Raw genomic sequence first — 12,792 nt, forward strand, 5'->3', positions numbered from 1 at the left:
GTGCTTGAAGAGGACTATTCAGGAGGACTTCAAGTCTTAGAAACGTACTAAGGGTTTGGGGTGCTGGAGGTGGTGGCATATCCGGAGGGCATCCTTGGGGGAATCCTGGGGGGTGGGGAGAGAGACAGAGAGACAGAGAGGGAGACGAGAGGAGAGAAGAGAGAGAAAAGAGAGAAGAGGAGAAGAGAGAGGAGAGAGAAAGAGATAGTGGAGAGACAGAGAGAGGAGAGAGACAGAGAGGAGAGAGAGGTGGCACATTTCGAGGGCATCCTTGGGGGGGTCCTGGGAAGAGAGAGGAGAGAGGGGGGGAGAGAGAGAGGAGAGAGGAGAGAAGAGAGAGAAAAGAGGAGAGAGACAGAGATAGAGATAGTAGAGAGAGAGAGAGAGGAGAGAAAGAGGTGGCACATTTCGAGGGCATCCTTGGTGGGGGTTCCTGGGAAGAGAGAGGAGAGAGGGAGAAAAGAGAGGAGAGAGAGAGAGAGAGAGAGAGAGAGAGAGAGAGAGAGAGAGAGAGAGAGAGACAGAGACAGAGACAGAGACAGAGACAGAGACAGAGAGACAGAGAGAGAGACAGAGAGAGAGACAGAGAGAGCGAGAGCGAGAGAAGAGAGAGAGAGGAGAGAGAGAGAGAGAGCGAGAGAGAGAGAGAGCGAGAGAGAGAGCGCAACCCAACCAGGGGGGCGCACGAGGCCGGGCGGAGCCTCCGATGCGTCCTGGGGGTCGGTGGCGGCGGCGGCGGCGGCGGGGAGACGGGGAGACAGACGGGGAGAGACGGGAGCGGGCGGCGGGGCCCGGGGAGGCGGATCTGCTCGGGGGGGGGGGCGGTCCGGGGCCGAGCGGGGGGCGGAGCCGGGCGCTGGGGGGCGGCTGGCGAGCGGCTGGGCTCGGCTCCCCGGCTGGCTCCTCGGCTCCGGCGCCCGCCGCCAGCCAGTGCCGCCGCCCGCGCTCAGCCTCCATCCTGCTCCATCCTCCTCCGGCCCTCCTCCGCCTGCCTCTCCCGCTCCCGGGCCCCCAGCGCCGCCGCCCGCCGCCCGCCAGCCATGGCCGCCGCCGGAGGAGCCTCCAGCCCCAGCGCCGGGCTGGGCGGGCGGCCGAGGCTCCGGGGCTCGGGCTGGCGCTGGCCAACGCCGCTGCTGCTGTGCCTGCTCCTGCTGCCCCCGTCGCCGCCGCTGCCCCTGGCCGGCTGCACGGCCGCGGCCACGGCCGCCGCCGCCCGGGACCCCGACAGCCCCTGCCGGCTCAAGACCGTCACGGTGTCCACGCTGCCCGCGCTGCGGGACTCCGACCTGGGCTGGAGCGGGGGCCGCGCCGGGGCCGCCCCTGGCCCGGGGACCCCCGGAGCCTCCCCGGGCGTCGGGGCAGCCGCCGCTGCCGCCGCTTCTGCCTCTGCCGCCGCTTCGGCCGCGTCCCCCGGCGCCGCCGCCGCCGACTCTCGCCTCCTGCTCTTTGTGCGCAACGAGCTGCCGGGGCGCATCGCGGTGCAGGACGATCTGGACAACACCGAGCTGCCCTTCTTCACGCTGGGTAAGGAGAGGAGAGGCCGGGGAAGGATTTGGGGGACCCCCTCAAATGAGTGGAGTCCCAGGGAGAGGACAGGAGAGGAGAGGAGAGGAGAGGTGGGAGAGAGGATGCGCCTTGGGTACCTCGGCTCCCTTGCCCCGGGCTGTCACCCTGTGCGCGCGCGCAAGGAAGCGCACAGGATGCGGGAGGGCAGATTTGGGGACCCAGGGTGCACTGGAAGGATCTGGGGGACCCCCTCGGTGGAACCCCGGGGAGAGGGAGAAGGGAGACAGCATGCGCCTTGGATATCGCTCTTGCCCCCCGGCTGTCACCCCGCGCGCGCAAGGGAGCGCACAGGATGCGGGAGAGCAGGTTTGGGGACCCGCAGGGCACGCTGGAAGGATTTGGGGGAACCCCTCAGTGGAACCCCGGGGAGACGGAAAAGGGAAAGGAGATGAGCCTTGGGTATAGCCCTGGCCCCAGGCTGTCACCCCGCGCGCGCAAAGGAGCGCACGGGTTGCCAGGGCAGGTCCGGGGACCCGCAGGGCGCACAGGTGGTTGGTTGGATGGATGGATGATGGATGGGGAGGACCGACTCAGGGGGTCCCCGGCTCGCCCGCAGTCACTGGGGGGGCTGGTCCTCTTGGGTGTCCCCCGACCGACAGCTGGGGTGGTGGAGCTGTCCAAGGGACTGGCTGTCCAAGGGACTCAGGGTCACAAGGGCTCTCCAGGCCAACCCCTGGGGTTCTAAGTCCAGGGTCACTGTTGGGACCCGCGCGGGACCCGCCCCCCTCGCTCTAGCCTGGGACGAACTCGAGGGTTCTGCTCCTCGGGATGTTTGGGGGTTTTCTCTTGGGGCCCACTGGAGCGGGGAGTAGTTTCGGAGCGAGTCGGACTCACCCACCCAGCATAGGCTGTCTTGGCGAGGTTTGGTTCCCGCCCGGGCTGGGTGACCTTGGCCCAGTCGCTCGTCCTTTCTTCCCAGGGCTTTGGTTTTTGTGGAGGAGAGTTGTGTGAGATGGGGTACAGCAGGGTGGGATGGTGGTGGAGAGTCTAGACCTAGGGATCTCTGGGCATCGCCTTCCTTCGGGGCGCAAACTCTGCACTTTGAGATGTTCCCATTCCCTCTGCGGCCACCCGACCCTCTCCCGGGGCGCCTGCCTTGTCGCATTTGCTTCTGTCTTGTATCTGCCTGACTCTCTCTGTCTCTCCTTGACTCTCTTTTACTGTTTCTTTCTCTGGCTGTCTCTGTTTCTCTGTCTCTTAATCTCTGTCTCTCTCTGTCCTGTCTCTTTCCCTCTCTGCATCCCTCTCTCTTTCTACCTATCTCTGACTCTCTGTCTTTGTCTCTCCATGTCTCCCTCGCTCTTTATCTTTGACTCTGTCTCTCTCCCTCTCTCCATTCCTCTCTGTCTTCTGTCTATCTGTCCCTCTCTCTCTCTCTCTCTCTCTCTCTCTCTCTCTCTCTCTCTCTCTCTCTCTCTCTCTCTCTCTCTCTCTCTCTCTCTCTCTCTCGGCTCGAAATAATAATAAGGGCCGGGCCAGGCAAAGAAAAGGGGCGCCCAAAAGGCCGGGGATGGGGGGCCCCAATCGGAAGGAAAAGTTAATCCGAAAGTTGGCGGCATCTCTGCTGCTGCCCGCTGCTTCCCAGAGCGGGTCTCGGCGGAGTCGGCCCTTCCTTAGGTGGAACTGCGGGGAGCGCGGCTGATTTCCCACCCGGGTAATTGATAGTTTAATTATCTCGGAGAGCGTTCACCCCCAATGTTGCCCCCCCCCTTTGGCTCTCTCTCCAGCGCGCTCTCTTTCCCCTCCTCTCTAGGGCGCGCTTGGTTGGCAGAGTCGGGCCGGCGTCAGCTCCTGGAAGGCTGGATGGAGGTGGACTAAGGGGCGAGGGGAGTGGAAGGGGCGCCCCGCCGAGATTTCGTGTGTCCCCTCCGAACTTCCAGGCCCGGAGCTCTTGGGTCTCTGCTTTGGCTTGCTTGGATGGGCCTTGGGCACTCGCTGCTCTGTTGTAAATCTTGGTTAACTCTTTGCTCTCCTAAGGGGATCCGAGGAGGGTGATTCATGAGCCATCCTCGCTCTCTTAGGAGCACTAGTATTTGTAAGAGTATTTTTAGATTCGGGGATTCTTCTCTCCTCCCTTGCTTCCCTCCCTTTCCACACTGGCTGTCTCTGGAGCCGGGAGCACGCGTGCCAAGGGCCCTCTCGTGGTCTGTTCTGCATCCTTGGGTGGCTGGCTTGAGTCTCTCTCTCTCTCTCTCTCTCTCTCTCTCTCTCTCTCTCTCTCTCTCTCTCTCTCTCTCTCTCTCTCTCCAGCTGACTGTAACTGAGGGGAGCTGGGGAGACAGTTGCTGGCTCTGAGAGGTCTGACTCGAGGCGCCCAGGGGACTTACATCAAGAGAGAAGACACTTCTGTTCTGAGGCATGCATGATCTTCCAGCCTCTTACCAGACACACATACTGAGCTGTCATGCACTTGCCAGCTCTGACCAGCCCTTTGACCACCTATCTCTGAGAAAGAAAGGGGGAATAAAGGTGAAAAAGGGACTCCATAAGACAAAGAGTAATCCTCCTATTTTCCCACCTCCATCTCAGCTCCCTGCTGGGAATGGTGCCTGCCTCTCTCCAGAGATTGGATGGCTTCATGGTTCCATAGTTCCCACTTTCAGTTTCATCCCTGTGGTCTATCTACTACAGTAATGTTTCCTGAGAGACTAAGAATGAAGATTTCTCTCTAAAGTGTTGTTCAAATGATTGGGATCAAGAGAGAATGTCTTGGTGATGGACCTACTTGGAGTCAGGCCCTGGAAAATTGACATTTCTCCAGGGATGTGGAGGACCTGAGCTTGCCAGATGAAGCTTTGCCTCTGTAAACTTCATCTTCAAAAATCCCAGAAACAAACAAACAAACAAACAATAAAAGGGTGTTAGGTGTTTAGAGCCACAGGGCCACCAAAGTGAAATGCTTAGTGAGTAGCTTGAAAGTTCTCTTTTTATCAGGAGGGACAGTGATTGGGCCACACTTGGCAGTGCTCTGACTCTGTGCTCAGGGATTACTCCTGGTACAATCAGGGGACACTAAGGGGTGCTCCAGATTGAGCCTGGGCCAGCTGCATGCAAGGCAAACACCCCAACCTCTGCACTATCCCTCAGGTGCTAGAAATTTTGGAGCCTCCCAGGTGGAAACCCTCCCTGGTAAGTGCCCTAGGCTCAGAACCTCCCGCTGCCTTTTCTGCTGCATTGGGTCTGAGCCTGGCAGCTGGGGGCTTTCTGCTGAGGAGTGACAGGGTGCTGTGCTCCTTGGCAGTTCTAAGCCCTTTGGCTGCCAGCCAGGAAATGGGTTCCGCCGCCTCCTTCTACCCCCCACAAGCGCCCTGGACTGTCAGCTCAAGGCGTTGTGCAGGGATTTGGCGAGGGAGGTTGTCAGCAGATGGCCGAGTGTAGCAGGAGCTGTGGAGGGAGACGTGGGCTTTCTATTTGTGTTGGTCTTCCACTGTTTGCATGTAAACACCGAGTGCACAATGAGCTCCAGGAGGACCAGGCTGGTGGCAAATGAGGATTCGGAGGTGGAGGGCATTGGCGAAGGGTGGGGGTTCCGTGGAGTCATTTATGATCGTAGCTTTCCGAGGAGACTAAGCCTGTCCATCTTACCCCCAGATCTCTGAAAGGCCTTTGCAGCTGCTCCTCTCCAAAAGGATACCCTCGGTCTTTTATGACTACCTCATCAGTTCAAGAGATTTCCATAAGGCAGATGTCACAGCTCCACCTGCCCAGTCAGTGAAAGCCCATTTCTGCCAGAAGCAAGACTTGTGAAGTCACCACTAGGGGGTGATGGTGCTTGTTGTAGCCCCTCTGGCCCTATTTTGGGTGGTGGGTCCAGAGAGAAGAAGTTGTGGACCCAGAGAGCTGCAGTCAAAAACAACCTGATGGCATTTGGTGCTGGGGAGGGGGAGGAGAACAAATAAGCCAAAAAAGAAGATAGAAAGAATTTCCATTTCATTCTTAAATCCAGTTGGGGGAACCTCTTAGCAATTTTACGCACACCGTCAACCACTCTTCACTCACCACCATCAATGCCTTCTCTAGTCCTTTCTCTAAAGTTTTGACTGCTCCTTTGTGAGTGTTTGGCTCTAATAGTCAGCAAAGTTTAAAAGACACCCCGGACTTTTCTTCAGACTTCTGGCTGTCATATTCAGATCTGCTTTCTGGAAACAAAATATCTCTTCAAGTAGAATAATTTCCCAATTGTGTTTATGGATCTCTTTCCTTAGTATTGATTTTAAAAATCCTTACTTTCAAGAAAGGAATTTCCTTGTATGTTTCAACCAGATTCTGAGTATGGAACTTTGTTTGTTCGTTTGTTTTCTGTTCATTCACCTACTGTACAACCCAGGGAAGATTGAAAAAGGGATTCCTTAGGGCAAAAAGTAATTCTCAACTCCATCATGTCCACTTCCTGCAGGGTATGGTGTTTTTCCAGATAGTGTATGATAATCTCCCATGGTACCCAATGAGAATGTATGGTTATCTTGCATGGTCCCCACTTCCAGTTCGATGGAACTGGGCCAGTTTATGGTCTATCTACGGCAATGTTTCCTGTGAGACTAAGTATGAAGATTTCTCTCTAAAGTGTTGTTCAAATGTCTTGGTGATGGACCTACTTGGAGACAGGTCTTGTTATACTCATTGTATTTGTTAAGGAGCATTGTTGGCTGGGAAGGACTGGCACCTGGTTTAAGGTGGTATGCGTGGAGAAGGGCAGACTGGATCAGGAATCTCAGTCTGCCCAACCTCTTTCTTTGTGATAATTGCTAAACTGCCATCTTGAGCCAACTGATCTTTTGAAGGGCTGGTGGCATTTACAGGGGGATTGGTGTTGACTTCCGGGATAAAATCAAACAATAAACTACGTCGCAAGAACTTTTTCTTATAGGACTTCAGAAACATGTATTCCGTGGTCTCTCCAGAGCCACTCCCAGCTCCACATTTTGTGATTCATAGGATATCAAAGAGCATTGACATAATGATGCCAGTGAGGTGTGGAGAAGACACAATCTATGGCAGCAGAGAAGACCAACATGTCTGTGGACCTTGGGGACAATTTCTGGCCCGCAGAGAATCCCAGTGAGGTCCCAGAGGGAAAGCTGGAGGAATAGTGGAATGTTCCAGAATAGCTAGGGAACTATGGTGGGATGGAACCTGAAAACCTCGTCATGACCTTGAACAAGTTATTCAATCTCCCCCAGCACTTCAGTTCTCTGTGCTGTGTGATATGAGTGGGTAGCTGCGCCCTAAAATAGTCCTCTTGTGTAGAGAGGTGTTATGAACTGGCTCTGTCTTGACCTACTCTGTCACTGACTAGCTCCTCCTCTTGCCCTCTTCGAGTCTTTAGAATAAGTTGAAAAACTAAAGAAACAAAAAAGAAAAGAAAAAAGGTGCAGGGCATCTGAGGTGAATCCCCACATCATTGGAGCTTATCTACCCTCAGGCAGTCCTGGAGTCAGCTTGTGGATTTTCCTTTCATGCCCTCAAGGAGCGAAAGGGCAGCCTCCTTTTTGTTCACCCCAAACCTTGTTGAAACAAAGGGACAAAAAAAAGAGAAAATTGAGAATGCTTCCTTATTCATGTGTCTTGCCAATTTGCTGTGTCATCTAAGTTTCATGCACTTTGGATTTAGAGGAAAGATTTTTGGTTTGTTATTTGTTTGTTTGAGGTTCACATTGCACTGGGCTTATTCCTGGCTCTGTTCTAAGGGATCACTCCTGGTAGACTTAGGGGACTATAAAGGGTACAAGGAATTGAACCCTGTCAGACACAGAACAAATGCCCCTACATGCTGCACTCTCACAGACCCCTGGGGAAGGACTTTGAAGAAGGAAATCTCCCCAATTCCAGGACTTAAAGGGGTGTTCAGTGCACCTACCAGGAGCATATCTGGCCAAGATTTTGAGATTTACCCACATATGATGTCTTCTGCATAATATTAATTGGCCTGGGGCAAAGAGAAATGTCACCAGAATTAGAGATAACCTTAAAATACACTTAAAAATGGATATCTGGAGTCAGCCTCTAGAAGTCCTGAGTAGTCAGGCACTAGGTCTTAGCAGTTGCTAGGAGGCAGGAGTTTAGCCTCAAACGAATAGTCTAGAAAATAAGAGGAGCTTCCTTTAAGTGGCAGCTGGGAAGCAGAGTCCTTAGGCTCATAGGAACACAAAAATGAAGCCCAAACCAAGAAAATGTTGTGGTTCCTCCACAGAGGACTCGATTCTAGATTCATGGGGGACTTTTGCAAGTTAGACCCAGGCTCACACCTCATGGTGGAGTGCAGCTGGCCTCTCTGTAAAAGACACCCAGCAGAAACTGCACACTGCTTGTCAGGCATGTGGGGAAAGAACCTGGGCCTTCTAAGTGGCTGACAGTATCTGCCTTTGTTTGCTTTCTGCTTTGATTCTGAAGGTTGATAGCTACTATTAGCAGGGAAAAATAAAAATGCACAGATAGTAGCCATTGGGTCTTCAGTAAGAGAGCTTTCATCACAGAAAGTGCATTCAAAAAACTTCCAGTGTTCTCTCACTCTCACTTGTATGTGTTAGGGAGAGTGAGAGAGAGTGCCAGAGACAGACAAACTGAAGTGGAGAGATACTAATTTATTTTTCAAGGATGAATAGGAGAGGGAAATATGCAATCTACAAATAAAGCTAAGCTTTAATAAATGCATTCTCTTTCTTCCTTTGGGAACCAGGAACCATTCCCTAGAAAATATTCTCTAATGTCAAAAATCCGTTCTGCAGGGAGTGGGTGAGGAAGGTGATGGGGGCCACTGGTAGTGGGAAGGTTGCACTGATGAAGGGGGGTGTGCTTTTTATAACTAAAACTCAGATACAAATATGGTTGTAATCATGGAGCTTAAATAAGATATTATAAAAAATAAAATAAAGACAAAAGAACTCATTCTGCTATGATGAGCCAGTTTTCTGGAACATTCTACTAGATAATGATCTTGGAAGGGGTGAGGTTTTTGTGGTCTCTGCTCTGCGTCTTTCTCCCTGTTCTACTTCCTTTCCACCCTCCATCTCCACCCCCTTCCCAGCTCAAATCTCATGAAACCGATCTACTCCTCAGGGCAAAGACAAGTGTATTATGTGCCCCAGAAAGTACATGCTATACAGAGAACGTAATGGGGCAGAGAGAGGGGAGGGGAGTGGACGATTCTTTTTAGTGTTGTTTAAAAAGGATCAAATATGGTCCAGGTCAAACTGATTTGTTCCTTTTGGGGGAATCAGTGACACCACTTGAGACAGCAGAGCTGTGCAAACTTGGGGGTGACCCAGACCTGGATGGTATTCTGAGCTGAGCCATAAGGCTGAAAAATCATCCTACATTTTTATTTTACAGTTAGTTCTGCAGAAAATTTTACCAGGTCTCTGGCTGGCATAGCCCTCTGCTTCTTTCCTCTGCATTTCTGTCAACTATGGAACACTAAGAGTGCACAGAGATTGGGTAGAGAGAATGAGTGGAGAGTGGCTGACCGTTTGAAAACTGTGTAAAGTGGAGGGCTTCATAATGGCAGGGTGCATTGAATTCAATCCATTAGGACAAGACTGGAACCGAAGGATGAGGACCAGTAGTTGCTTAAGTCAATGGGTCTTGAACCCCTACAGAATATTGTTTTTCTGTCCATGACATGGGACAGCTAATACATGGTTTTGAGTTGGAACATACCAGAACTCAGTTCAGAGACTGCATCTCTCACCCGTTCTTCCCTTGCTGAACCAAACACTCCATCCCTTCACCCTCTCCAACCCCCCAAATCTACATATAACACCTAAGGAGAAAAACAGCCTGGACCTGGAATTTTTTTCTCCTGCCTCCAGTTGGCTGTCCTCTCTCCAGGGAGACTGAGCTGAGTGGCTGGGTTTGGTTGTGGTGAAGCAGCAACTTCTTTGCCTTCAGTTCTAGTTGCCTAAAAGTGGGGAACTGGAAGAGAAGAATCCTGCTCTATTCTGGGAAAGGAGACCCGGATTTACCCTTGAGGTGGCCAGGGATGCATTTTCACAGAGCCGTGTTCCCAAATTCTCACACTGACCAGCTAGTGGCAACAGAAGATTAACTATAGCAAGTGAGAGCGCTGAGTTTTCTCTTTCCATTCAGCAGCATTTGCTGCCTTTTTGCCCCACATGGAGGCAGAAATCCTGCAGGAAGGTCTTGCTGTAGACTCTATGGCTAATCTTCTTCTTTTGGACAAGAGCCCCCCACAATATTCCTTTCTGAATTGCAAGCAAGAGGGCTTGAGGAGATTATTTTTCTCCCTTGTTGCAAACTCAAATCTGTACCTTTATTTCTTCTACCATGTCATCAGTCTCTGGTCTCTCTACCAGCTGGTCTTCTCCCCCCAGTCCACCCTCTGTACTCGCAGACAGAGTGATTTCATTACAATCTCAAATCTGATCATGGCTCTCTTCTCCTAAAGCACTTCACCCATTCCCCATCTCTTGGTATGAAACTCAGGCTTCTTATTGTGGGCCAAGTTCCATAATCAAATTCTGTCCAGGCTGTCCAATACCAAGAACCCTTTTTCCTTTTAATGTGATGTTGACCCCCCTCCAACAGTTCCTTTCCTTCCAACTTCCCATTTTATTCTCTTCCCCTAGGAAATGCCATCTTACTTTTTGTTTGTTTGTTTTTGTTTTTGGGTGCTCCTGGCTATGCACTCAAAAATTGCTCCTGGCTTGGAGAACCATATGGGATGTCAGCAATCAAATCAAGGTCCGTCCTGGGTTAGGGCATGCCAGGCAAACGCCCTACCCCTTGCACCACCACTCTGGCCCCATGTCTTATCTTTTAATATTAACTTCAAAGATCTAGGATCTTTGCAGCTTTTCCTGCCTTTTTTGTTTGCCTGTTTGAGGATCACACCCAGCCCTAATTCTTCAGCTTGGGATCACTCCTGAGATCTCCTTTAGGATACCTTTTTACAGGGCTCTGGGGGAAACATAAGTGGTGCTGGGGATCAAACCAATATTGGCTGTGTGCAAGGCAAGGCCTTACCTGCTATATTTGCCATCTGGCCCCTCTACAGACTTTTGATCAGAACATGTGAGAGCCTTGATTCCATTGGCCACTGTCAAAGGAATGGCCCCTTAAACAAGATCATTACTTAGGAACTAGTCAACATCTACTTCTAATGGACCAGCATTATTTTGGAAATCAGGAAACAGGAAGTTAGAGAGCAAAAGAAAAATATGCATCAGAGAGATAATGCAGGTGTTAATGCACTTCCCATATATAGCAAGCCTGGTTTTGTCTTTGGCTTGGCATATAATCCCTCAAGAAGCTCCAGGAGTGACTCCTGAGCAGAAAGCTGTCAGGAAGCCCTGATCCTCCCTACCTCCCCACCCAAAAAAGACAAAATAGATCCTGAATTTAGAGAGCGCACAGGAGTGTGTGCATGAGAGAGAGGAGAGAGAGAGAGAAAGAAAAAAGAGAGAGAAAAGACAGATGAGAGAATGAGAATGCTAAACTTAGTACATAAGAAAATGAGGTAATCTGTGATAAACAAAATGAAGAGATGAGAAAAATAAAGTGGAATATTTCTGTTCTCTGTGATGGGAAAGTGGGTTTTCATATTAAACAGAATGGAGTGAGAGGAGCTGGTTATTGGTGATGGGAATATTGCACTGGTGAAGGGGGGTGTTCTTTACATGACTGAAAACCAACTGCAATCATATTTGTAATCAAGATGTTCAAATAAAGATATTAATAAAAAAAAAGAGTGTAGGTTGGGGGCCGGGAGATGATTCAAAAGGTTAGTCAGTGATTTCCATTTTGGACTCCCAGGATGGATCCCTGACACCATGTGGTCCTCTAAGCACTGAGCTGGGAGTAACCATGAGCACTGCAGGCTGTGGTTGAACCAAAACTTGAGGTAAGCAGATTATCCTAGTGATTATCACCAAGAAGAGCCTTGGAACCAAGCCCTGACTCAGGAGCTCCATCTGGTGTGTTCTAAGCAAGCAAGAGGACTGGCTGGTGAGCAAGATGTGGAGGTCCAGGAAGGCAGGCTGGGCCAGAAGGGAATCAATATGTCACCCAGGGCCACCTACTGCTATGGAATTGTATTTGGTTTGGAGGAAAATAGAGTCCAGTAGAATTGGAAGTAATGTCAGTATGTGACAGTTCTTTTTTTTGTTTGTTTTGTTTATTTGAGATGGGGGCACACTGGGTGTCATTCAGGGGCTACCCCTGGCTCTGTGCTCAGAAATAGCTCCTGGCAGGCTCAGGAACCATATGGGATGCCGGGGATCTAAGCTGGGTCTGTCTTGAGTCATCCGTACGCAAGGCAAATGCCCTATTACTGTGCTATCACTCGGGCCCCAGAATGTGACAGTTCTAACACCATACACAGGGTGCCAAATAGAAGAAGAGCAGAGCCATCACTGGGTAGGGATGATGGTTGGAGGGGGAGCATGGCAGACTGCTTAACTGAGAGATGGTGGCAGCTTGGAGTCTGAGGAGAATAGAACTTCCTTGTCTGCATGTTACTCTGTCCTGTGTGTTTAGTTTTGGTTTGGGCGCAATGCTTAGAGTTTACACCTGGCCAGACATTCAGGAATCACTCCTGACAGCCTCAGAGGATCATATAGGATACTGGCAATCAAACCCATGCAACTTGTGTGCAAGGCAAATGCCCTACCCATTAGACACCACTCTGGCCTGTACTTCTTGCCCCTAAGCAGAGGACATGCGTACCTCCTTCATCTCAGCCTGCAGTTGCTTTTAAGGTTCCTCTGTCCTTGCCACAGCTGTGGGACACCAAACAGATTCATTCCACGCTTGAGGTGAGTTCTCTGCCTTGGAGGCATTAAGGAACAGACAGAGGATCTGGCAGCTGCTGCAGGGCTGAGCTCAGTTCACCCCCATATGGGACTCCTCCAAAACCCCAGCCTACCCTGGCAAGCCACCTACAAGTTTCCTGCACAGACCAGGGCATTCTTGAGTTTACATCTCCTCCCATCTTTCATTGCTTGCTCTTCCCATTGGCAAGAAGCCAGACCTTTCTTTTCTGGAACGTTCAGGGGTGTCAGCCTCCCAGGCTCCAGGGGCCTGAGATCTTGTTCTGCTACTCGCTTACTCAGTGCTCCTCCAGGCTGCTCTGCCCAGGGAACAATTGGATTTCTTTTTTTTTTTTTTTTTTTTTGTGGTTTTTGGGTCACACCCAGCAGTGCTCAGGGGTTATTCCTGGCTCCAGGCTCAGAAATTGCTCCTGGCAGGCACGGGGGACCATATGGGATG

General features: G+C 51.3%; 1 protein-coding gene across 3 annotated transcripts in view; it reads left to right on the plus strand.

Annotated features, from left to right (window-relative positions):
* Positions 1-1,040: 1,040 nt before the first annotated feature.
* ASTN2 (astrotactin 2) overlaps positions 1,041-12,792 on the plus strand; it is a 1,116,661-nt gene continuing 1,104,909 nt past the window's right edge. For all 3 annotated transcript variants that reach the window (XM_049774120.1, XM_049774121.1, XM_049774122.1), the window contains exon 1: positions 1,041-1,524. In XM_049774120.1, coding sequence (XP_049630077.1) covers positions 1,041-1,524 — 484 coding nt within the window. The remainder of the gene's footprint in view (positions 1,525-12,792) is intronic.

This window comes from Suncus etruscus, chromosome 5 (assembly GCF_024139225.1).
Source record: "Suncus etruscus isolate mSunEtr1 chromosome 5, mSunEtr1.pri.cur, whole genome shotgun sequence".
Taxonomy (NCBI): domain Eukaryota; kingdom Metazoa; phylum Chordata; class Mammalia; order Eulipotyphla; family Soricidae; genus Suncus; species Suncus etruscus.